Source organism: Vigna unguiculata, chromosome 9 (assembly GCF_037176805.1).
Source record: "Vigna unguiculata cultivar grain cowpea cultivar isolate G323 ecotype 2 chromosome 9, ASM3717680v1, whole genome shotgun sequence".
NCBI classification, from domain to species: Eukaryota; Viridiplantae; Streptophyta; class Magnoliopsida; order Fabales; family Fabaceae; genus Vigna; species Vigna unguiculata.
The window spans coordinates 26,731,551-26,755,905 of NC_140800.1; the positions used below are offsets into that span (position 1 = coordinate 26,731,551).

General features: G+C 31.5%; 2 protein-coding genes and 1 long non-coding RNA gene across 3 annotated transcripts; 2 read left to right on the forward strand and 1 right to left on the reverse strand.

Annotated features, from left to right (window-relative positions):
* Window positions 1-7,428: 7,428 nt before the first annotated feature.
* LOC114162396 (Sec14p-like phosphatidylinositol transfer family protein) lies at window positions 7,429-9,944 on the reverse strand. Its single transcript, XM_028046265.2, has 6 exons — window positions 9,613-9,944; window positions 8,921-9,179; window positions 8,804-8,840; window positions 7,999-8,104; window positions 7,758-7,868; window positions 7,429-7,675 (listed from the first exon to the last, which is right to left on the reverse strand). Exons 1-6 carry the CDS (start codon window positions 9,772-9,774, stop codon window positions 7,559-7,561), a joined length of 792 nt encoding a protein of 263 aa, XP_027902066.1. The 5' UTR covers window positions 9,775-9,944; the 3' UTR covers window positions 7,429-7,558.
* A 3,068-nt stretch (window positions 9,945-13,012) lies between these two features.
* LOC114163574 (uncharacterized) lies at window positions 13,013-15,114 on the forward strand. The gene is made up of 10 exons (XM_085666728.1): window positions 13,013-13,153; window positions 13,215-13,482; window positions 13,562-13,637; window positions 13,916-14,014; window positions 14,096-14,228; window positions 14,317-14,399; window positions 14,530-14,659; window positions 14,722-14,892; window positions 14,978-15,060; window positions 15,105-15,114. The coding sequence occupies exons 1-10, from the start codon at window positions 13,013-13,015 to the stop codon at window positions 15,112-15,114; spliced, it is 1,194 nt and encodes a 397-aa protein (XP_085522854.1).
* Window position 15,115: 1 nt separating this feature from the next.
* On the forward strand, window positions 15,116-16,285 carry LOC146883828 (uncharacterized). Its single transcript, XR_014984430.1, has 4 exons — window positions 15,116-15,323; window positions 15,398-15,487; window positions 15,565-15,684; window positions 15,916-16,285. It is a non-coding gene; the product is annotated as an uncharacterized LOC146883828 (long non-coding RNA).
* The last annotated feature ends 8,070 nt before the right edge of the window (window positions 16,286-24,355 follow it).

The window sequence follows — 24,355 nt, forward strand, 5'->3', positions numbered from 1 at the left end:
CTCTTTTAAGAGTGATTAACAACTAGATGTAGGATCTTTTGATCCGAACTAGTATAAAAATACCTTGTGGAATTTTTTCCTTCTCTACTCTCTTTATGTTTAACTATTGTTATTATAAAGGAAAGGATTTTAGTTGAACTTTAATATTATAAACAAACCAATTCACTCCACCCTATTGGTTTTTGTCCAAATGCGAATATTCTACTGAGAGATTCTAACAATTGGTATAAGAGCTTGCTTTGATAGTGATTCCACAAACACAAAAGGCCCTATAACGTCACCCATTTGATGTTTGCCCACAAGAAGCCCAATGTAAAAAATGATCGGTGGCGCTTTTGTATATAGAGGGACAAATTTGACATCGACCCAATGAACAACCAACGTCAATAAACGTCAGCCTAGGAAACCTCTGATGTCATTCAGAAAAGGACGTCACCTTCTATGATCTCCAACATCACTTAATATCGTTTTCCCATTAATCTGACATTACTTAATGTTGGCCTTTGGCTCCTCTAATGTCAAATGGCTTTTTAAAGCTGCGTGAAACAAAATTTCATTCATTGTTCCTTCATGCGATCTTGTAAGCTTTCTCCGCATTGGCAACAACTGAACATCCCGACCGGATATTACGAATTTAAATAATAAAATAAAGAAATGATACGTCAGCTTCATTTATTAAAACATCATTTCCCAAAAATGCGGGAAATTTAAAACTTTATTTCATTTAAAAGTATCTCAAATTCACCTTATAAACTAAATTATAAGATAAATCCATGTTCATAAATCAAAGGTTACAATCTGTAAAATCCATTATAAAACAACTCTATAAAAATCTTCCCAGCTAGCCCCTGCTCCGTCTCTAGGCCTCACCAGATCCACCTAGAACATCATCTGCTCCTATGTACCGCGTACACGATCATCGCCAAACACACGCAGATAGGGTGAGCTAATATCAAACAAAATCATATATATAAAACATTTATATACTAATACAAATATATCAAAGGAATTTCATGCTTTGTTTTCATGCCACATGGCCACCACCTTGTTAACCGTGTTCTACGTCTTCTAATAAGTATCTCAAGATGTCTTGTTGCCACACCTATCAATCACAACCGATAGAGTATGTGCGGGAAACCATGCTACGGATCATACACCGTAACGCTAGGTGGAGTTCCCAATACGAATAACATTCGTAATGTCCCAAGACTACCAAATTCGTTGGTCTTATACCAAGGAGGACAATCTATCTGGACCCGTCGTACACGCCACAACGTGCACACTCACACCGACAACACTCGCCAACCCGAGCCACAACTCAAGAGTTTCTCGTGTTCATCCGCCATCCCGAGCCACAACTCAAGGGATACGTTCCGAGCCACAACTCAAGGAACACCAGCAATGCCGACCTTCGAGATATCACCAAAGCTTTGTAGATCACGCAAGTCAAAAGCATTGTAAAACACATTTGCCTCACCAAAAATTGTTTAGCGATACTCACGAGGTGCTAGGCCAAATGCGCATCCAGATCGCCTGGTGGGGGACGCGTACCGTCAGGCACCAAACGCCTCTACAGATGTTGACTTTGCACCTATCGCCTGGCAGAACTAACTCTGCCGCCAGGCGCCACGTTTTTGTATTCTCTGATCTCCTCGTTGTCGCCTGGTGGTTCCCTTGATTCTGCCAAGCGCCACACCAGTACTCACGTAATACTGGTTCTGGTTTAGGTTTTGGTGCAGTTGCTCACATCCTCACACTCCGAGTCACTTAACCAATCCAATTTTTTTATGTTATAGCAGTATAACAGTGCCTGCAATACCCTACTTTCATCATAATTACTACTACAAGAATTCTCACTTCAAACATTTTATTATTGGAATCCTTAACCACCCTTAACCTTAAGTTAATCCTATGCCTCATACCAATGATATAACCACCACATCACAATCAATTAGGAACACTATTGATACCTTACCATTCATTAAATGGTCCCATTTGTCTCAATCCCTTGCACTAATCTATCAGCTTAATAAGTCTAAGCTTACCCATCTAAGCTCTTACACACATATATATCCATAATCTCCTACTTCTTATTTCACCATTCCATTACCATAATTTCTTAGAATCATCTAACTAATCCTTCACAATTAAAAATCCCCATTGCTATAATCATGCCAATTCCAATACCCCACATTAAACCTTGTTAGCATTTACCACCAATTATTAGTTTAGGCCAATCTTTACAATATTCCAGCCTTTCAAATTTTATTGCACACGACCCAAACTAATTTCCCAACCACCAATGCGCACCAAAACTCACAAACCAGCAATTCTCTTATGGCGCCTTGCGGCAACCAAGGTGCCGCTAGGCGGTCCCTACTGTTCCAGGAACTCCAAAACTCTCGCTGCACCTGCGAACCTCAACCAACTCCAAGTATCCTGTTTTCGATCGTTTCACGCCTCAATAGGATGCACTCATGTGATTAGATTCATGGTTCAGTCCTAAACTTCTAATATACAAAAGTCCATTGACATGTTCCACTTAATTTAGGGATAACAAATCAGTCCCCATTCATCAACCCCAAATTGATGTTCATACCATTTTCATTCAAATCAATGTTCAACTTCATATAACTCCACGACATCTGACTCCTAATCATTCACTGACTTTTAGTAAAATCTTTTTTCCCAATTAGAATTTGCCCAAAAACCCTAAATCACCAAAATCGAGTTAAATTGACTCGTGTCACTTGGCGGGTATTCATCTCCGCCAGGCTGTTTATCAAGAACCAAAAAAATGGGTTGGCAACTTGCATCGCCTGACGGTCGGGACAGTGCCGCCAGGCGGTTCCCCTTTAGGAAATCTAGAAATATGTAGGAATGATACGTCGCCTGGCGGGTATTCATCATCCGCCAAGCGGTTTCTAGAAATATCCCAAAAACTCATGAAATCCAGAGGAAAGACAGGCACAATATCAATATAGATGCATTAAGCCATTCATGCAATAATTTAACGTAAGTTAAACGCGAAGACAACACCTTTAACCTGGATTCCTTGCTTAAAAATTTAGGAAGATGAAGGTTCCTCCTTGTCACCAATGGCCTCCCTCTAGTTCTCTCCCAATTCAGCCTCTTATGCCTCAATCAATACCCAGTGCCACTCTGAATTTTCTCTCCTTACTAAGCACAACAAAACATCCTCTAACCCTCTCTCTTTTTCCTCTTAATTAGCCAATTTACTAAGCCTTAATTCAAGATTAATGCAAAAAACGAAAATTAACATTAACAATAGCTTAATGATCATTCAATAGTTATTTCATGATCATTTTCGCAGCCCTTCTTGCTGCCCTCGGCTAGGGTTTTCTATGCCCTTTCACATTCATGCCAAAAGGAATTTTGGCAAAAAGAAAGTTTAATTCGATTCTACCAAGGTTCAAACACCTAATATTGCCAATGCCAAATCAATGCACAACCATTTAACTAATTCAAGTTTTATGATAATTCATATAATTCTATGATTATATTATCACTTAACATGATCAAGCATATTATAAAAAATAATAATAAATTAAATAACACATAGTTGGCACATATAAGACTCAAATCCAAGTCTTTTCACACAATAAAATGCTCTCAACCATTTGAAATAGTACTTTTCCACGTCATACATGTCAGAATTAAATGTCATAAAGGCTCCCACTACCCACATTTATTAATTAATTAATTAATTTTCACGGGTCTTACAACAACAACCTCCACAAATGAGTTTGGCTTCATTTATCACCACTGAACTTGTTGGATTTTCATTTTTGAGTGATTGATTTATGAGTTTTAAACCGATTCTTTTTCGTTTTCATCTCCATTTAACGTAATAGTGCTTTTTCATCCCCATTTCACTGCCCAACTTTTTGTTTGTCGGTGGCGCCGCCACATTCTGCTACCAAAGGCGACCCTAAGGCCACCATCCATCTAACTTCATTCTCGATTTTGCTATAAGAGGTTAGTTTTTCATTTCCTTTCATTGCACGTTGTCTCTTGTTCATTGTATGTGTATTGGTTATATTTTTTCTTTCACATTATAGTTTTAATCTTAGACAATTTTTTTAGTTTGTTTTCTTGGCCTTTTCTTTTATTTGAAATTTTATAATATTTACAAAAACTATGAATAAAATTTAAATCATTCTAATTTTATTTGATTTTTTAAATTATTGTTACATTGTTATTTTATATATGAAGATTTACTATAATTTTAGTTAAATACTAAGCAAACCTTAGTTCCTATTTGAGATTTTGTATAAATGATTAAATTTTTAATCATTTGTATTAAATCTTGAATTATCCGATCAGATAGTTTGAAAAAATTATTTTTCATAATTGGTTATAATGTGTACATTAAGGTTTATAAATAAATTTGATAAAATTTTGATTGAGACAATTTTATGTTATTCTCTAGATGCATACTTGATTGTGGTCATGAGTGATCACTTTCATTTCGTGTACTTCATAGATCGATGTGAAATACTGTCAAAATTTTGTCGAATTTATGATGTTTGACTTCTTTGTACACGTGTTAGCAAATTATGAAATTTGTTTTTTTGAATGGGTAGGGCGTCACCTTGTAAGAGTTAAAAGTTTGATATTGATGGAGTTTTTTAAGAACATAGTATGGACCGAAGTTAGATGAAGGAGTGTCACATTAGTTTTTGCAATATGCTCAAGAACACAATCTTTGTTAATGGAAAATATTTTTGTCCTTGTGATCGTTGTCTTAATCAAATACATTAGGACTTGGTCACAATGCGTGATCATCTATTCATCTAAGATATAGTGAGGAGTTATACAATTTGAACTTGGCATGGAGAAGTATTACACAAGCCTACGACGTTACGAGGAACATATTATATAGACAAATGGATGAATAATCATTTAGAAGGCATAGTACGTGATGTTAGTGAAGAAAACTTTGGAAGAGCTCATTTATATGATTCTCTTAAGTTTGATTCAAAGGAAGAGTTGTACCCGAGATGCACTAACTTTACACAACTATCGACAACTTTAAAATTGTTCAGTTTAAAAGCAAGAAATGAATTGATCAATAAACGTTTCACACAATTGTTAGAGTTACTGAAGGAGATGCTTTCAAAAAATAACACGTTACCTATTCATAATTATGAGGAAAAGAAAAATCTATGTCTAATGAGTTTAGAATATAAAAAGATATGTACATGCGCCAATGATTGTGTATTGTACATAGACAAGTTTGCTTCACTGAACACATGACCAACATGTGATTTATCATAGTTTATGTTATGACAAAATGAAAAGAAACAGATTAAGAGAAAAAGAAGACACACAAATTTACGTGGTTCAGTCAATGTGACCTACATCCACGGAGCAGTTCAAGAGTTTCTTATTTCTGAATAATGATAGAGAGATACATGATACAGATGCCTTTTAGCCTTATAAAAGAGTAAAAAAATAACAGCCCCTTTAAGCCTCATTACAACCCATAACTATATCATAAATATATGAAGTAAGGAAGATGAAGGGACAGCATAACATTCAAGGCATCTTAACAGTTTAAAAAGAAAATTGATGGAAATAGTGATGATGAAGACAAAGATGGTCGATTCACTTGGCAAGGTGATGTGATACTTGTCTATAATACCTAAGTTCAAACGATTGGTTTCTATTAAAGAAGATACAAAGAACTTGAAATGACATGTTGATGAAAGAAAGCATGATAATCTTCTTCGACATCCAGTTGATTCTCCACAATTGAGAAATTACTTTGGTTAATTTTAGAAACTTTCATATGATTGAATGAGTTTTTACTAATAATTAAGAAGTTACTTTGATTAAAAGTGAAAACTTATATTAAAAATAATCAAAAAGTTACTTGGTTAATTAGCTTTTTACTAGATATAAAATGTAAAAAGTTATATATAATTAGACATAGTAATATTTAATTAAGAACTTACTTTAGTTAAATTTACTATGACACTTGGATTATATATTGGAATTAGGGTTGGACAAAATTAATTTAACTGTAATGTACTACGGTTAATTGTATTGTTTTATACTCAAATAAACTGAATTGGTTGTATTAAAAATTGATTTATACTATTGTCCAATACAGTTTTTAAAAATCGAACATATATGAGTAAATTATTTAATGATCGAACCGAACTACATTTTAATTTTTCCTCATTGCTTCACACTTCCTAGTATACCAGTAATGTACGACAATCATTGTATTTCCTCATCTCATCATCTACACTATGCGCAAAATTTATTGTTATTTGATTTTTTTTGTTTTCATGTCATATACAATAATAAAAAAAGTGTGTAACACTTTTTAGGTTATATTATAATAATAAATTTAAACGATAATTTTATGATTATATTATAAATCACAGTTTCATTGATATTAATTATTTCATTTTATAAAAATTAGTCTTTAATATTTATTTCATATTATAAAAAATAGTGTTATATATAATTTATATTAATTAATATAATTATCTATGATAAAAAAATTTAATACTTCCAACATTTATTTTCTAAATATTTTATTTATACTGAACACAAAATAAAATCTACCTATTTTAATTATAGTTTTCTCTTTTCCTCTTAAAATTAAATGTGTTTTTCTTATTATATTACATAATTACTATTGTTCACGGAAGAAACTATAATAGTGAGAGAATTAAATTTTATAAATAATATCTTAAATTTTATTTTTATAATATCTTAAATTTTATTTTTATTATCGTTTTAATACGTAACAAAATCATTTCATATTATATCTAATTTTATATTATTTCAATTTCTGTATTTCTTTTTTCAAATATATTTTTATAGTTTTAAATATAGAGTGTTTTAACTATTGTACATTTGAAGAAAAAAATTCAACAATTTAAATTGATGTAATAATTTATGATCAATTGAAATGATGAAGTATATTTAGTTCAAAAATAATACAATTTGATTCAAAATTAGTATGATTTAGTTAAAAAACGATTCAAAAATAATACAGTTCAATTTAAAAATATTATAGTTTGTACTACAGTTCAGTTTATAATAGTCTGATTCATATTACAGTGTGTTCAGTTTAGTTTGTTAGACAAAAAAAATAGTTCAGTTCAGTTCGTTTAAACTGTTGTTCAGTTCAGACAAACTATTTTTTAGTTCAATGCAGTTTTGAATGGTTCAATTCAGTATCCTTTGCCAGCCCTAATTGGAATCCACTGATAGGGGACTATATATTATATCTATAAACATGTATGTGGCCACCTAGATTATAACTCCTTATATATGATTGGAGAAAAATCAAACCATTATATATATATATATATATATATATATATATATATATATATATATATATATATATATGCGGAGATTTTATGGAATTCAAAGAACAAGTTTTTGTAAAATAGCCTCTTATAAGCTGATATAATGAACTAGAGAACTATATAAATGTATTTAACTTATGGTGTCGAAATTATTTGGAGAGATTAAAATGACAAAAGAAACGTTAAAAAGTATAATTTAATCAGCTATCCTGGATAGGAACTAACGGCATTTGGCCTCCGTATATATCTGGGAGTTGACTCTCTTCTATCTCTTCTAGTAATGTTGATTTCAGTTTTTTGTTCTCCACGAATACTATCTGCACAGAACTGCAACATTCAAAATATGCTGCTACAACATCTCATGCAAATATAACATGTATTATGAATTTGAAGTGTCACCTTTTTCTTGGTGTTGTCATCAATGAAAGGGTAAATCATTTTCCAAATTTTCATAAACAAATATGGTGCGTGTACAATAAACATCTTTCCTAATCTTTCAGGGTAGCAATCCTGCAGTCAGAAAAAGGAAAAAGGGACATGTGAGATCTGGATGTTTCAAGTTTCCAGTTAAACACACAAAGAAAAGTTATGCGCAAGATTTGTGGAAAGAAGTGGTTAATGAATGGAGGGAAACCTAAACCTGCAAAGTGGATAGAGCATTAAGGTATCCACGAAGGTCACTGTTTGCATATCCCCATCCTTCAATGTCTGCAATGCTAAGAAACTTTTCTTGCCCCGGCGGCATCCTGAGATGTTAAATAGGCATATTAACAATCTTTACAATCTTCTAACTATATTCACAGTTCTATGTGTAGGTTATAACTAAAACTTTTGGACAAAAGTATAAAAAATTTCATGTCTATCGTCTAAATGCAGTTGCACATATATCTCAGATTCATTTGGGTGGAAGTGTTCTGTTTTCAGTTCTATGAACTTTGGTTCTAGCTTTGTCCTTTAAGTTAAAATTTTTCACTTTAGTCTCATGTCTCTGTTCCACCAAATTAGTCTTTCTGAGATTTAGGACAAGTGTGAAAGATGCCACACCAATAAAATTTAACACCATCAGTGTATAAAACTATCCGAATAACCATTTTTGTCTAACAGAAATACTTTCAGAGACTAACATAAAACTTGTACTTTGGAGACCAAATTGGAATAGTTGTTTTTTATATTTTAACCTTTATTTTCACTTTGCAGGGAACTTTAGCCATTGAAATGCAGAAAAAGTTAGACTATCAGTCCATAAAAGTGACATCAGTGGTAATTCCATAAGATGTTGCAGATCAAATTGAACTATGATAACCAAAGTTAATAATTCACTTATTTCTCAGCAGTGGCAACGACTAAAGTTGAGCAGAAAGATGAATTGCATGGACTAAAGTCGTATTTGAACTCATTTTAGTATGCACATGTGGGTATGAATTAACAGAGAAAAAGGGATGCACCTTGAACATAGCTTCTCAAGAGCAAATGCTACATAACCTGCATACAGAAAAAGTAGTTGTTGTGAAGTAAGAGGACTTGAAATGCAAATTGCAATGGATCTGAAGTGAGAATAGTACGTTTAAATCCATCGGCACCATTTTTGCTTTGAAAATGTTTTGCAGCAAAGGCAACAACTATAGGTCGACCCTTCTTGTCGAGCCCTTGAACAAACACCTTCTCATGTGCAATATCTTCGGCAATCTCTGATGGCGATATATAACCATTGGGCATAATCGAACGTTTCCACTTCAAATACTTCAGGAACATTGCCGAAGCCTTCTCCACATCTAAATTACGAGCCCGCAAGAATCTTCTAATCATCAAATCATCCACTTCCTGCACACTCACCAAAGCTCAACCAAATTAAATTCCCCTTCGGCTTCATAAATTTTGCATTTTTTTAGTCACAACACTTCTAGTTGTCAATTTCCGTTTCTGGGCATTCCGTTGTGATTGGAAATATCAGGGTCACAAACACAGTCGTTAATCTAACTGCAACCCCAATTCGAATCTCTTAAATAAAGTTTTGAATTCAAACATCATTATCGAAAAATTAGATGCTAGATTCTTGGACAGGAATTAGCTATGCAAAAACTAGTATGGTAAGAAGAAAGGTAATTTTATTTTATCCATATGATTCACAATAAGATGGGAAGAAAAGTGCAGCAGTACTTTCATAAAGAAAGGGCACAAAGCCATGACAGTTAATTTAGTTGCAAGAAAAGGTGGCAACTGGAGGTGTTTTGTCTGGTTTTGTGCATTTGGGTACCTTGGAAGAGGGATCTCGAGCTTCAACAAAGGCCCGCATGAGACGAATTTTGGTGAGTTCGGCATCGGTGCTGTCTTTCAGTTCTTCAATGGTTGTGACTTGTTTGGAACTGGAATCCAAAGGTGACTTCTGTGATGGTTCAGGGCTCAAAACACTCTCCATTCTCTTGAATCTCTGCCTCAAGTTTTTCTCACCGACACGAATTTGTGTCTGGTGTTCTCACTCACAAGAACATGAAGGCAGGAAAAGATTTCTTGGTTTTTCTCCTTATTAAATGCGAAACTTTTTCTGGGGATTTGGGTGGTTAGTATTGACGGCAGTTGTTGAATGCTCAACTACCCGGGTTTTCATTCAAATTCCATTTTTCCGAAAATTTTCCATGTTCTACACCCTTCCAATATCTAATAAATTATTCTATTATTCTAATTGATTTATCATAAATTATTTTACATTTTAATATACAAGTGTTATTTTATTGGTGTTAAATGAGTGTTGAGGAAAAAAATCAACTCACCCATTTTATTAATTCATTTTCGAATTGTTACGATGTAAAATTAAAAGTATACCCTAATTAGTGTTATTATTTAATTTTAAATAAAAAATTTTAAATTACTATATTTAACAATATTTATAATTAATGACGAACAAAAATTGTATCGACAAGAATTGAGCTTTTAGTTTTGAGGATAAATAAGAACTAAATACAATTGGGGCAAAAGAGGTCTCAACAAGGCAGGATTCGACTTTTTGGGCAAGGGATGTGCAATAATTACAGCCTTATTTGTTGAGTTTAGTTTAGTTATATATTGAGTAAAAAATAACCTTGTCATTGAATTTGTGGAATATCAAAGAAGACAGACAAGGTTAACAAACCACTAAATTCATACACTAAGTTAATCTCTATACAAAGTAAATTATGTTTTAAGTTTGTAATTAATAAATTAGAAACAAATTCAAAGCCTTTTCATTTTATCTTGTGTAATTGTTTAATTTTCTTGCAATATTTTTTTTTATTTTAATAAATTTATTTATTAGTTTAATATAAATTTACTTAGTATTATCTATTTTTAATTTGGGTTAAATATGTTTTTGATCACTTTAACTTTTACTGAAAATTATAATTAGTTATTCTTCAAAACTTTAACCTAATTTAGTTCTTCAATTTTAAAAATGCGAAAATTTAATTCATTTAATCAATATTTGTTAAGTTTATTTGACATTACAAAATTATTTCTTAACAAACATTGAAGCGCAAATGTGTCAAATAATTAAGAAAAACTAAAATACTATCATGAAACATATTTATAATGTAAATTAAATCTACGTATTTGTAAAGTTGAAGATTAAAATGATCCAAAATTTCAAAAAATAAATAATTTCAATTTTTATTAAAAATTAAGAAATAAAAACATATTTAATCCAATTTTATAAATATAAAGATATTTTAATACAAAAATATAATAACAGAGATACTATTATATGTAAACATAATAAATTATTTAAGAGTACTGTTAATGTACTCGAGACGATGAGTATGAATATTTTATTAATAAATAAAATTCCGAACTTTAATTAGGAAAATCATAATTGTTCTTAAAACACTTTCTTTTTTACTTTATTTTTATGTTTTCTAAATTTTTTAAGAATTTATTCATCATTTCGTAAATCAAAACACACCTTAGGAATCTTGGTGAATAACAGAATTAAGTCTGACTAATTGGAATTTCTTTTAGATTAGAGTAAATTTCTCTTTATTTTTTTTCTTAAATTGATTTTGAGAAATTTGGCATGCATTAAGATTAAAATTTTTGCATGTAGTTTTTCTAGGACAAGTCAAATTTTCATTCAGAAGAGTTTTGCTCAAATCGCTGAAAGTAGTATATTATATATATATATATATATATATATATATATATATATATATATATATATATATATAAATGGTATGTATAATATCATTTTCAAAAGTAAATATTGAAAAGGTAGTTGGTTGGGGGCAGACGTGATTTGACGATGCAATGCCTCAAGCCTCTACATTAACGCTCCGTTTTAATAAAGATAAAAGAAATAGACAGGTTGGAAAAATACTGATAATAAAGAAAAAAAAAAGTGAAATCCATAATTGAAGTTTTATTAAATAAAAATATATTCTTGGCACTAGAAATAAAAGTCATTTATAGATACTTATTTTTATATATGGAGAGTACTTTTGATTCTAATCATTATAAGTCTGAATAAAGCTGGGCTTAAATTTAAAAGTTTTAACTTCTATAGATGAAAATATTCCAATGAAAACTAATTAGTAATAAAATTGATAAATATTATATATAATAATGAAAGTAATAAATATTTTGGAATGATAAATTTATGGTCCTCCACTGAAGTAAATGCCACAGCTTCGTAGCGAATAAATTGCCCACAAATTGAAGGAAGGTGAGTTGACGTTGACATTAATTCAAAAGTATGACGGAGTGATCCTAGCAGCACCATGCGCTATCTCCATTTAGTTTTTCAAAATATTCCCTGTAATTCTATCTATAATAATGACATCTACTTAATTTATATTAATTTATATTTATAGGTTAAATATTTTTTTCTTATGACTTTTATCTAAAATATAAGAAAATAATGATCTTTAGAAAAGATCCAGATACTCCAACTTAAATTCCTGATAGTTGTCCTATTTTTAGGTTTTTCGATAACTTTTTCTTTTCTTAAGGATGGTCCGTGACCGTGATCTGGCTATTTTGATTTCCGTTTTTGACCAATCTAACCTTGTTATGAGGCTTCCATTTCGTTCAATTGTCTGGCCAAATAAGTAATTTTCACTTTCCTGCCTGTTTGAGTGTTGGATGGAGGGAGTACTGCATGATTTTATTGATGTTCATGCATTAATTACTGAGCTTAGTTTCTTTGGAATAAAGCTTGAATCTGTATTTTAAATATGGTTCAGTTGGGTTCTTTCGTTCTTCTGCATTTCTTCTTCTCCGTCCCCCAGTTTCTTACCCAAGTTTCTTAAGGTATTCCATTTCTTTGCTTTTTGTGGTTGAGTGTTTAGTTTTTGTGTTTTCTGAGTTTGATTCTATGTTTATGTTTGTTCTTTCTGTTTAATATTTGTTGTTATTTTTTTTTCACAGTTTTGGATGTTGGGATTATTTATGTTTGTTGTCTTTTGAGTTGGTTCAGTTTGTGATTTTTAAGTTTCGTTCGTTTGTTTTTGTTGTTTCAGTTTTGTATGTTTTACCAAGTATGTATTCTGTGTTTTTGAGTTTAAGGAGTTATGGCATTCGTTTGTTCTTTCTGTTTAAGAGTTGTCATTAGTTTTTTTCAGTTTCTGTAGTTGGTGTTACTTACGTTGTTTGTCTTTTAACTTGGTGTTGGTTGTGTTTGTTTTCTTCTGATGGCGAGAAAACTTGATATGATCAAAGATATTGATGACAAGAAAGAAACATTGAAGCTTGCCGTTAGAGTCAAAGACTTGTGGTTTGTTCAAAACCAGGATAACAATCGTCATATGAAGTTGATTCTTTTGGATCAGAAGGTAATGAAATTATGTTATTGTTTTATGTGTTGCTATTTTTATGCTTTTTGTTATTTTTCAGGGTGATATGATTCCTGCAATGGTAAAAAAGGAAGATTTATGTTTGTGGGAAGAAAAATTGGTAGAGGGTCAAACCTATATAATGCATAACTTTAAGATATTGAAGAATCAAGGACAATTTCGGGTATGTGAACATCCTTACAAATTATTGTTCATTGGGGCAACAACTATAAAACAACAACCAATTTCAAGTATTCCACTGAACATTTACAACTTCAAAAGTATTGAAGATATAGTGGATGAAAATTACTATACTGATCTGGTGTATGGTATGTACATATGATGTTGCTTTTTGGAAGTTACTGTATAAAGATTATGATTTTAATGAGCTGTTATTATTTCTTTTAGATATTATTGGAGTGGTTGATAATGTGAGGTGTAATCCTCAGTCGAAGAATGTTGTCTTTCATATAAGGGATTTGAGGTTAGTAATTATTTACTATGTTTTTTAATATTGTTGTATTATCATTTATGACTTGATATTTTTAAACTATTGTCAAGTCGTTTACATTTCTGTAGTCATTGGGTGTACGTTGTGGGATTCATATTACTTCAAATTTATGAGTAATTGGAGGGGTGAACCAGATTCCTATCTTCTTGTCGTTATGTTGACGCAGGCTAAGATTAAGCCGTGTTCAAGTTTGTCCATTTTATTTCAGTGTTTTGTGGTTTTTTTTTCTGTTGATTTTGCTGTTAATTTAGGACGATGGTCAATGTCAATATCGAATTCTTGGAATGGTTCAAAGCTCTTAATGGTGAAGAATGTGGTGAGTTAGTTCGATTCAAGGAGCAATGGATAGAGTATGTGTTGGTATAATTTAAAATTCTATGATATTATTTAACATATATTGTATGGTAATGACTTAAATATTCTACTTATAGACATTTTCGCAATGAAGTTAATCCAAGTCAAGAATGTAGCCAATTGAGTTCACCGTCCCAGTATAGTGAACATGAGAAATTTATGTATAAAGCTGTTGTGCGTACGATATCTAAAATCACATGTATGAAAGAGGTAATCAGTAAGTTATTCTGGGTTTTGTAACATTTTTGTTGAATTTATGATTTTTTTATTGTGATAAGTTTGTTTTTGTTTGTAATAGGAACAATATTGTGTTACAGTTGCAAATATTGTGATGGATGGTGTTATCCAGTATGCAATAGTTGCAGGAAGAAGATTGATGAAGTAGGTCCTTTTAAGTGTGTTCTCTGTGGGTTTGATAATGAAAAGCATGGAATTAGGTTTGTATTTATATTTTAGATATTGTTCATGTTTACATCACATGGTATTAAATAACTAAATCTTTTTGTTGCAGATATAAGTTGGAATTACAAGTTACAGATGGAGACAATTACACCAATTTTGTAATGTGGGATCAAGACTGCAATAACTTGATTGATGTATCAGTTGTTGAATTGATGAATAAAATGATTGAGGTGGTATTAGTATGTTTGGCAATTACTTGAACTAAATGGAAGTGTAAAATTGTTTTTTTATTTTATTTTAGGATGGTGAAGATGATCCCAAATGTTTTCTAGAGGATTTATATGTTTTGCTAGGATGTACTCTTGCTTTTAAGGTTAGAGTTCAACTAAATAACAGATTTTCATCTGTCATGAAAGCTTCAACCAATCCTGAAACTATTGCTTCCATTAGAAGTAAACTTGATACTAAGATGGTAGATTATTATGTTGTACTCAAAAGAATTTATGAATTCGAAATATACTTAATAACATAATTTTTTTACTGTGATTCATATGTAGATTAAGGACTCCAGTGGTGAAGGTAAATGTGATTCGAGTACCGAATCAAACTCTAAGGGCGGACCCGAAAGAGAGGAGGTCATGTTCTTAGATTTAAATATGCTGGTTATAAAATATTTTGGCACAGGTATATCTGAATCTAATATCGAAGCTGAAACGATTTCTTAGACAGAATTTGTAACATTCATTTAGAATTATTTTAGTAGATAATTTGTTATTTTAAATTATGTATTAACTACTTTTGTTTAAATGACACGCTAAAGGATCTAAACCAGCAGGTATATGTGTTTCCACTAAGCAATCTAAAACAGTTGGGTTGATTAAAAGTGCACCTCATGGAATAAAGGTATATGTAATATCATCTATGTTTTACTTTCTTAATTCTAAAATTTTGACAGTTTACTTTTGCCGAAATGATAGCCGAAAGATTGTAGCCCCAAAGCTATATGTGGTCCCAATACCCAATCTCAAACACTTGGTTTGACTATAAGTGGTGGTCATACAAAAAAGGTATCTGTAATTTTTAAAATTTTGTACTTCTTTCATAATAATAAATTTATTGGAAACTTCTTGAATGAAATTGACAGATTCAAGAGTCAAGTCCCATAGTTGTATATGGTTCCACAAAGCAATCTAAATCATCTGATGGTTCCACAAACAAATCAAAATCTGGTGGTTCCACTAAAAGTGCACCCCATACAAGAAAGGTATCTAGAGTTCAAACTCATTGTATACTTAATTTTGATACCACTATTGATTTGAAGTAAGCATTTTATCTTTAAAATCAGCAGATTAAAGAAACCATTGGGAAGTCAAGTTTTGATCAAATACGGAAGCTGATATGTGCATTGTAATACATAATGTATACTTATGTTAGTATCAAATGTTTTGATATTCACAAAATTAATATCATAAACAAAATTCTTTCATATGTGCAGTTGACTTTGAGTAGTTCTGCAGATCATGATCCTTATATTGACTTCTATGTTACTCCTACCAAGGAATTGTTGTTTGACTTCGAAGTTGATTGTGACCATCTGGATGATATACCAAGTGCAGAATTTTCTAGGACCAAAACTAAAAAGCGAATGAAATAGGAGAAATTGTAATGTGGACCAGTCATCTTTGTAAATACATATGGATTTTGAAGTTGTGGTGATCAAAGTTGGTGATGGTGTGTTGTATTATGGAATCCATTATCATATTAATGGTTTTGTGCTACATTTGGATTTGGCGATAGTTGGTTATTTTGCCTACACAATGGTTGTAATATTTGATCCACCAACTATGTTTACCAAACATTATTTTATGAGATATTATTAGTCAAATGTAATTATTTACTAATATGTATATTTGTTCTACTATTGCACATAAAAATCCTAAGTTCGATATACATTTTAACTATTATTTTTGGAAATGTGTTGAAGTTATTTTGTGGTACATTCAAATTCATACTATATCAACTTAAGCGTTTAAGTCTGTGTGAAGTTAGGCTTCTAAGTGCCCATGCACATTCAATATATGATTGGATTTTTTGTGTAGAAGGTCAAACTATGGTTATAACATCATTGTATGCATAAAGAGATACAAAATATAAGGATAAGCAACATAATTACATGTAGAATTAGTAATAAATAAGAATTGTATAGACCTACAAAATATATATATATATATATATATATATATATATATATATATATATATAAGGATAAGCAACATTTGTTAACATATATATATCAAAAAGATTGTTGTTCTTTTTACGGACCTACAAAATACTATTGTAGTTAATTGTTCGACAAAACAAACTACCAAATACAAAGACTATTCTTTTATCTCCATTACATAGATAAAATTCGATAGTTCCTTATCTACACCAAGTCTGATTATGGTTCCTTCCTTTAATCTTTTCTGCTTACAAAATTCTTTCCACCCACAACTTAAGTAGCATTCTTTGTTCCTTCTTCCAGATCATCGAATTGTACAAGGCCAACAATCACCTTCAGCATTGACCAATAAGTATCGTGTCCTCTTCTTAACAAAATCTTTTGCTACAAATTCGGATTCCAAGTACTAAAAAAAAAATACAAATTTGTAGTAATAATTAGAATAGAAGAAATTATGTTGCACTATAACATTGAAGGTCAAGAATCCTATACTAGTGGAGATGATTTGGCATCATTCGCAGATAAACATTTGGCCATTCAATAGTAAAAATCTGCAGGGTCATAACCTCCGAGACCTATATCATCATTACTAACGCTGACCAATTGAGGAGAATAATTAATCTCAATTCCCTTAGAAGAAAAAAGCTTAAATAAAAACATATTTTGGTCAACATAATTCATATGTATGATTTTGTTTTCCTTGACATTGTAATATTGAGCCATCTCTAACACCCCTTTCTGTAGAATCAAGTCTCCATTCTACGACTTGTGTATACCAACATCATGTTTCTTCTGACAAGGATCAATTAGTTGAATCTTGTCATAGTTCAATTCATGTGCCAAAAATATAACAAACACATAATCCAACTGAATGTATGTTTGCATCAATTTAAAAATTGAAATTAATCAAGTTAAATTTAAGAAACAAAGACGAACTTATGAATCTTAAAATAATACCTGAGATAGCAATAGTTTGGATTTAAAGCAAGTGAAAAACCTCGAAGAAGATAAAGGTCGTTGGGGATTAGGAACCAGTTTGGGAGCAAGATAGTCTATTTCTTTCATAACCAAACTGAAAATGCGAATCTGAAAGTAACGTGTCCACAATATAGGATCCCTAACCAGTATAGACCATCCAATTTATAAAAAATTGCAATTTCACATGCTATACGAAAGCTTCAATTTTGCATGAAACACTCTTCAAATTCAACCATAAGATAGTTTCCTACCGGATCACGAAAGTAGTTTGGGCCCATCTCCATTTGTTGTCCCTAGTAGTGAAAGAAAGTTTCATCAAAACGAATGAACTCCTACACAATAGTCTCAAAATGGAATCAAGTCATATTTTTTATTCATGTTTACAAAGAACCAAACTATTACATATATCAAGCAAATATTTTTTTACAAAAAAACTATGTATTTACGTTCTAGAACTTGACAACTTGATGAAAGTTAGAATCTTTACCAGTAATCTAACAATGATCATCAAGAAAAATGAAATCATAAGTTCATAACTTACCCATGTTGGAAATACCAAGTTGATTGAACTCTAGAACCAATTTTTAAAGGAATAACGTCTTGCAGAATTGTTTTCGCTGGCCTCAGAATTCTTCATTCCAGAAAATTTGGTTGGTGAAGTTCCAAAGGTTTTTGGACAATTCAGAAGTGAAAAGTTATCAGAGAATATATAACTGTGAAACAACTTAAAACTCATCGAATGGAAGGTTCTACATCAACCATCATTATTTTAATATTTAACTTAATTATAAAAATTAATTTAAAGAAAGAAAACCTTCATTAATGGATATAGACATTTGGGTGAATGAAGTACATTGCAGAATGACTTTTAGGGGTTCAACTGCCCCATGCTATACAATCAATCATTTCGATACTAAAGGATTAAATGTAATAAACTAAATAAATAAAATTAATTTAGCGCGCAATTTATATTTTCCCACAACTAAAAGCTTACTTAGGATATTTTGTTTCAAAGCTTCAGGTATAAGAAAGAGTTAAACTTTGAAGAGTTATAGGAAGACCAAGTCCATAAATGAACTAAATTAAGTTTTAGGTACAATGAGTTTGCTATTATTTTATTTTTTATTTCTATATAATTGTTATATACTATTTGGCAACAATGAGAAGGTAAATTTGCTTGGGAGAAATTTTTAATTCGTCAATGTAAAACAAAAAACGTGTTTTAATTTGAAATATTGATATGGAATACAAATGTGTACAATGATTTTGTTTGAACAACAATATTTTTTGTCATAACTATTTCAGTAACAGTCCGATCATGGTGTCCAATGTATCTTGCGCAAATGCAAGACTAAAAAGAAAGTTGATGCTAAAAGAAAAGAAAATGAAGTGTGAAGAGAAGAGTCATAGAGTTCTACTTGATGAAGATCATCGAAGGAAAAAGAATTGTACACCACTGTCTGATATTACAATGATGGATTTTTCAATCGCTAGATTGAAACAGATAAGGATATCAAAGGGAATTATAATCATCAACCGCCTCAACGGAAAAGTAATGCAATGAAGTTTAGATTTCTTAATGAAAGTTTTCATCGCCAAAATCTACTTCAGAAGTTTCAAGTTGCAACAAAGTTATTATCAGAGTTTCATCAAAGTTCAACAGGTCAATCATCATCCCAGGTTGTACTACAAGATGTTGCACTACATGAAAGTACAACCCCACCAATTGAGAATATTGTTAGAGGTAATACTTTCTAAATTGGTAGTATGTAATTTATAGATTGTTGAAATAATTACCACATGTTTGAGATATACCAATAAGGTTTTCAGATTCACCACCTTACCAGAACGAAGACATGGAAGATGAATGTATAGCACAAGATGACGAAATTGAACAGTCCATGAATCCTAGATAAGAATTTATTTAATACCTATAATTTTTATTCCTCCTATATTGTACTTCATTTAGTAAGGGTATATTTCATTATACACAGTGTACGCAGACATTGGAGATCTAGTATTCATATGTAGGGAATGCAAGGCCTACATGTGGTATGAGGAAAGGATTAAGAAGACCAGAAAATCTGTGAGTTCGACTCTCCATTTGTGTTGCGGTAATGGTAAAGTTCAACTACTAATTCTAAAAGAGCCACCAATTCTTTTGCAACGTCTGTTATTTGACAATGAATCAAAAGAAAGCAAAAACTATCAAAATCATATTAGAACATACAATATGATGTTTGCCTTTACATCACCTGGAGCAAAAGTTGACATAACTTTTAATAATGGAAAAGCCCCCAATTTAAGAATCCAAGGTCAATCTTGTCATAGAATAGGAAGTCATTTACCAGTACCCGGTGGGCTTCCAAAGTTCGCCCAACTATATATTTACGACACCGAAAATGAAGTTCAAAATAGAATGGAGTCTTTAAGGTACATGAAATGTTTCTTCTATTCAACGTAAACGAAACTAAACAAGTACTTATATTAGCTCTTACTCTTGGCAGGAATCAAGATAATATTGATTTGGAAATTGTGAGCAAATTAAAGAGTATGCTCGATGATTTCAATGTTCATGCTAAATCATTTAGAATGGCAAGGGAAAGATATAGAAACCAACCATTTGATGATTTGAAATTGAGACTTATTGCATACAGCACAAAAGATGGAAGGATATACAATGTTCCCAATGTTTCAGAAGTTACAGCCCTTATTGTTGGTGATGTTGATACTGCTTCAGGTAGAGACATCATAATGGAAAAACAATCCGGCAAATTGCAAAGAATAAATGAATTGCACACAAGCTATCTAGGCTTTCAATATGGTTTATTATTTCCATATGGGGAAAATGGTTATAGACATGATGTGAATCATCGTGATAGACCAAGAGTCAACCAGAAAAGGAATAGACTGACAATTAGGAGTGATTTTGTTTCAGGTTACAAAGAAGACACTCAGAAGCATTAACTTTGCTTACATTTAGACGACTTTTTCAACAATTCATTGTTGAAGGATATACAATGATCGAATTTGAAAGATTGTCATTCATTAAATATAATCAATTTAAGTGAAAGGTTGATAAATATAATAACATCTGTCAAGCTTCCAGTAGTTCACAAAGCCAAGGATCGCAACAAGGAAAGAAGGTTGTTCTTCCTTCATCTTTTATTGGTTGCAGAAGATTTATGGATCATCTGTATTTTGATGGAATGACAATTTGTAGTTATATGGGATTCCCATATCTTTTCATAACTTTCACATGAAATCCTAAATGGCCAGAAATTACTAGAGCATTGAAAAAGTTAAAGTTATCATCAAAAGATCGTCCTGATATAGTTTCAAGGGTCGTCAAGATTAAGTTCGAACAACTTCTCACAGATCTAACCAAAAATAATTTATTGGGCAGAACTATTGCATGTAAGTAATCCCTTCTATGAATAATGATATAATTGTATTATACTAACTGTTCTGTGATTATTTTGTAGTCATGTATACTATAGAATTTCAAAAGCGTGGGCTACCTCATGCACACTTGCTCATCTTTTTGCATTCGAGTAGCAAATACCCAACTCCTGACGATATTGACAAAGTCATTTATGTTGAAATCCCTTGTCCAATAAATTGTCCAGAATTACATTAATGTGTTTAAGATCACATGATACATAGTCCTTGTGGTACTATAAACAGATCTTTGCCTTGCAAGAAAAATGGAAAATGCTTGCGCCTATATCCAAAAAAGTTTCAAAATACCATCAGTATATCAAAAGATGGATATCCACATTATCGTAGAAGGAACAATTCATTAACTGTGACAAAGAACGGTGTTTGACTTGATAACTGTTCTGTGGTTCCTTACAACCCTAAACTACTTCTAAAGTACCAAGCACATATAAATGTTGAATGGTGTAATCGCAGTACTTCGATCAAGTATTTATTTAAATATATCAACAAAGGTTACGACAGAATAACAGCTGCCATAGTTCCACAACAGAACGAAGCATATTTGAACAAACAACCAGTAAATGAAATCAAACAATATCTGGACTACAGATACGTATCTCCATGCGAGGCATGTTGGAGAATATTTTCGTTTCCCATTCATGGACGAAATCCAGCACTAGAAAGGTTATTTTTTCATCTTCTGGTAGAATAGACAATATACTTTAAACATGATGACGAAATGGATGATATTATGGGAAAAATAACAATTTCAGAATCAATGTTTACAGCCTGAATGGAATGTAATAAGAAATATGCAGAAGCCAGAAAACTAACATATGTTGAATTCGTTTCCAAGTTTGTTTATGTAAAGAAAGATAAATGTTGGAAACCAAGGAAAACATGAAATACTATTGGAAGGCTTATTTGGGTACCTCCAAGTACTGGTGAAGTGTTTTATCTTAGAAGAATGCTAACCCATGTAAAAGGTGCAACTTCCTACATAGATATCAGAATAATTAACAATGTAACATAATTTACATTTAGAGAAGTTTTATTAGCTTTAGGTATTTTAACAGATGATACAAAATATGTCGAAGCTATAAAAGAAGCAAAAGACTGGGGTTCCGGACATTATCTTAGAAAACTATTCGTACTATCATGTTGTCAAATAACGTCAATCATACAGAAGATTTTTGGAACAAAACATGGGAGTGGCTTGCAAATGGAATTTTGTATCGCGAGAGAAATATTTTCGGAATTGTAGGTTATATATATTTTGTTTAAGATTTATGAATTAGATGACCAGATAATATGTCTTCCAAAGTAAAAAGAAAGTCTAAAAATTGTTTTATATATAGATTTAATCATTGGAACAGAAATGCTCCAAAACTTGACTTTGGTGGAGATAGAAAAATTGCTGGAGGAAAACAGAAGTAGTTTAAAATTCTTCCCAACCATGCCATACCCAAATGATTTTGTTTTCCAAAATTGTGGAAATAAGCTGGTATATGCAGAACTGAATTATAACATTGCTGAGCAACGAGAATTGTTCCAATCCAACTTAAGATCAATGACAAGTTAAGGATTCATATTCCTTGTTATTGTTGTACTTTAAACCAAAATGATATTATTTAACAACTGTCAAAACAATTCCCTTTAGGTGAACAAAAGTAAATTTTTGAAAAGATTAGTAAGGTCGTTCCTAATAAACAAGGAGGAGTATTCTTTCTATATGGATATGGTGGAATTGGAAAAATGTTCATGTGGAAAACACTGTCAGTAACACTTCGTTGTGAAGGAAAAAATGTACTAACTGTTGCTTCAAGTGGAGTAGCTTCTCTATTACTACCAGGAGGAAGAACAACACATTCTAAATTTAAGATACCAGTACCAACATTAGATAATTCAGTTTACAACATTGAACAAGGATCTAAAACTTCAGAGTTGTTAAAGAAAGCTGAACTTATTATTTGGGACGAAGCTCCAATGACACACAAATATTGTTTTGAAGCATTAGATAGAACTTGGAATGACATAATGAGTGGCATGACAAAAGAGAATTCAGTTTTTAGAGGAAAAAAGATAGTATTCGGAGGTGACTTTAGGCAAATCCTTCCTGTTATACCTGGAGGTAGCAGATTTGATATTGTAAATTCCACAATTAACGCATCTTATATTTGGGATCATTGTGAAGTTCTGACATTGACAAAAAATATGTGTCTGCTACAACAAGGTTTACAAAGTAGTACTACATCCGAGATTCAGGAATTCTCAAATTGGATTGTTAAAATTGGTGATGGTAAGTTAGAAGAACCAAATGATGGTTTAGTAGAAGTTGAAATACTTAAAGAATTTCTCATTTCAGAGTTCAATGATCCGATAAAAGCAATTGTGTATACAACATATCCAGATTTAATGCACAAGTACACAGAAGAGTCTTTTTTGTAATGTAGAACAATATTAGCAAGTAGAATTGAGATAGTCAATCAAATCAATCAATACATGTTATCGCTAATTCTAGGTATGCCAATGGAAATCATGAATTTAGTATAGTACATGTTGGTATAATTGGTATTAATAATATTCTTATTTATATATCTAATAATTGTATATAGCGGAAGAAAAAGAATTTCTTAGTTATGATTCAGTGGATGAATCCACTTTAAGTGATGCTTAGAACAATATCACATCTGAGTTCCTAAATTCACTTAGTATGTCTGGACTTCCTAACCATAAGATCAAACTAAAGATTGGAGAACCTATAATGCTTTTGAGAAACTTGGACCAAGCTACAGGATTATGCAATGGAAGTAGATTAATCGTGACCAAACTTGCAAACCATATCATAGGTGCTAAGATGATAACAGGTAACAAAGATGGACAAGAAATCTATATTCCTCGAACGTCAATGTCGCCCTCCCAGTCCCCATGGCCATTTAAGCTAATTAGAAAGCAATTTCCCATCATGTTGTCATATGCAATGACAATAAACAAATCTCATGGTCAGTCACTAGGTTTTGTCGGATTGTATTTGCCGACACCCATATTTAGCCACGATCAGCTCTACGTTGCAGTTTCTAGAGTTCAAAGTAAATATGGATTAAAGATATTAATCCATGACAATGAGAACAAATCGTGCAGCAAAACAACAAATGTAGTTTACAAAGAACTCTTCCAAAATGTATAGCTTATCAATTTTTTGTTATCAATTTCAAAATATTTTGTCCAATAGTGTTTACCAATATGATTGTAGTATAAAACTTTGAAAAAGAACTAAATATATAAGTGCAAAAGA

Bases quoted from the DNA above. Each gene is read 5' to 3' on its own strand.
- LOC114163574 (XM_085666728.1), top strand. From the start codon at position 13,013: ATGGCGAGAAAACTTGATATGATCAAAGATATTGATGACAAGAAAGAA. The intron at 13,154-13,214 runs GTAATGAAATTA...GTTATTTTTCAG, and splicing joins TGATTCTTTTGGATCAGAAG to GGTGATATGATTCCTGCAAT. The intron at 14,400-14,529 runs GTAGGTCCTTTT...TTTTTGTTGCAG, and splicing joins GCAGGAAGAAGATTGATGAA to ATATAAGTTGGAATTACAAG.
- LOC114162396 (XM_028046265.2), bottom strand. From the start codon at position 9,774: ATGGAGAGTGTTTTGAGCCCTGAACCATCACAGAAGTCACCTTTGGAT. The intron at 9,180-9,612 runs GTACCCAAATGC...GTGAGTGTGCAG, and splicing joins CTCGAGATCCCTCTTCCAAG to GAAGTGGATGATTTGATGAT. The intron at 8,841-8,920 runs GTACTATTCTCA...TTCTGTATGCAG, and splicing joins TGGTGCCGATGGATTTAAAC to GTTATGTAGCATTTGCTCTT.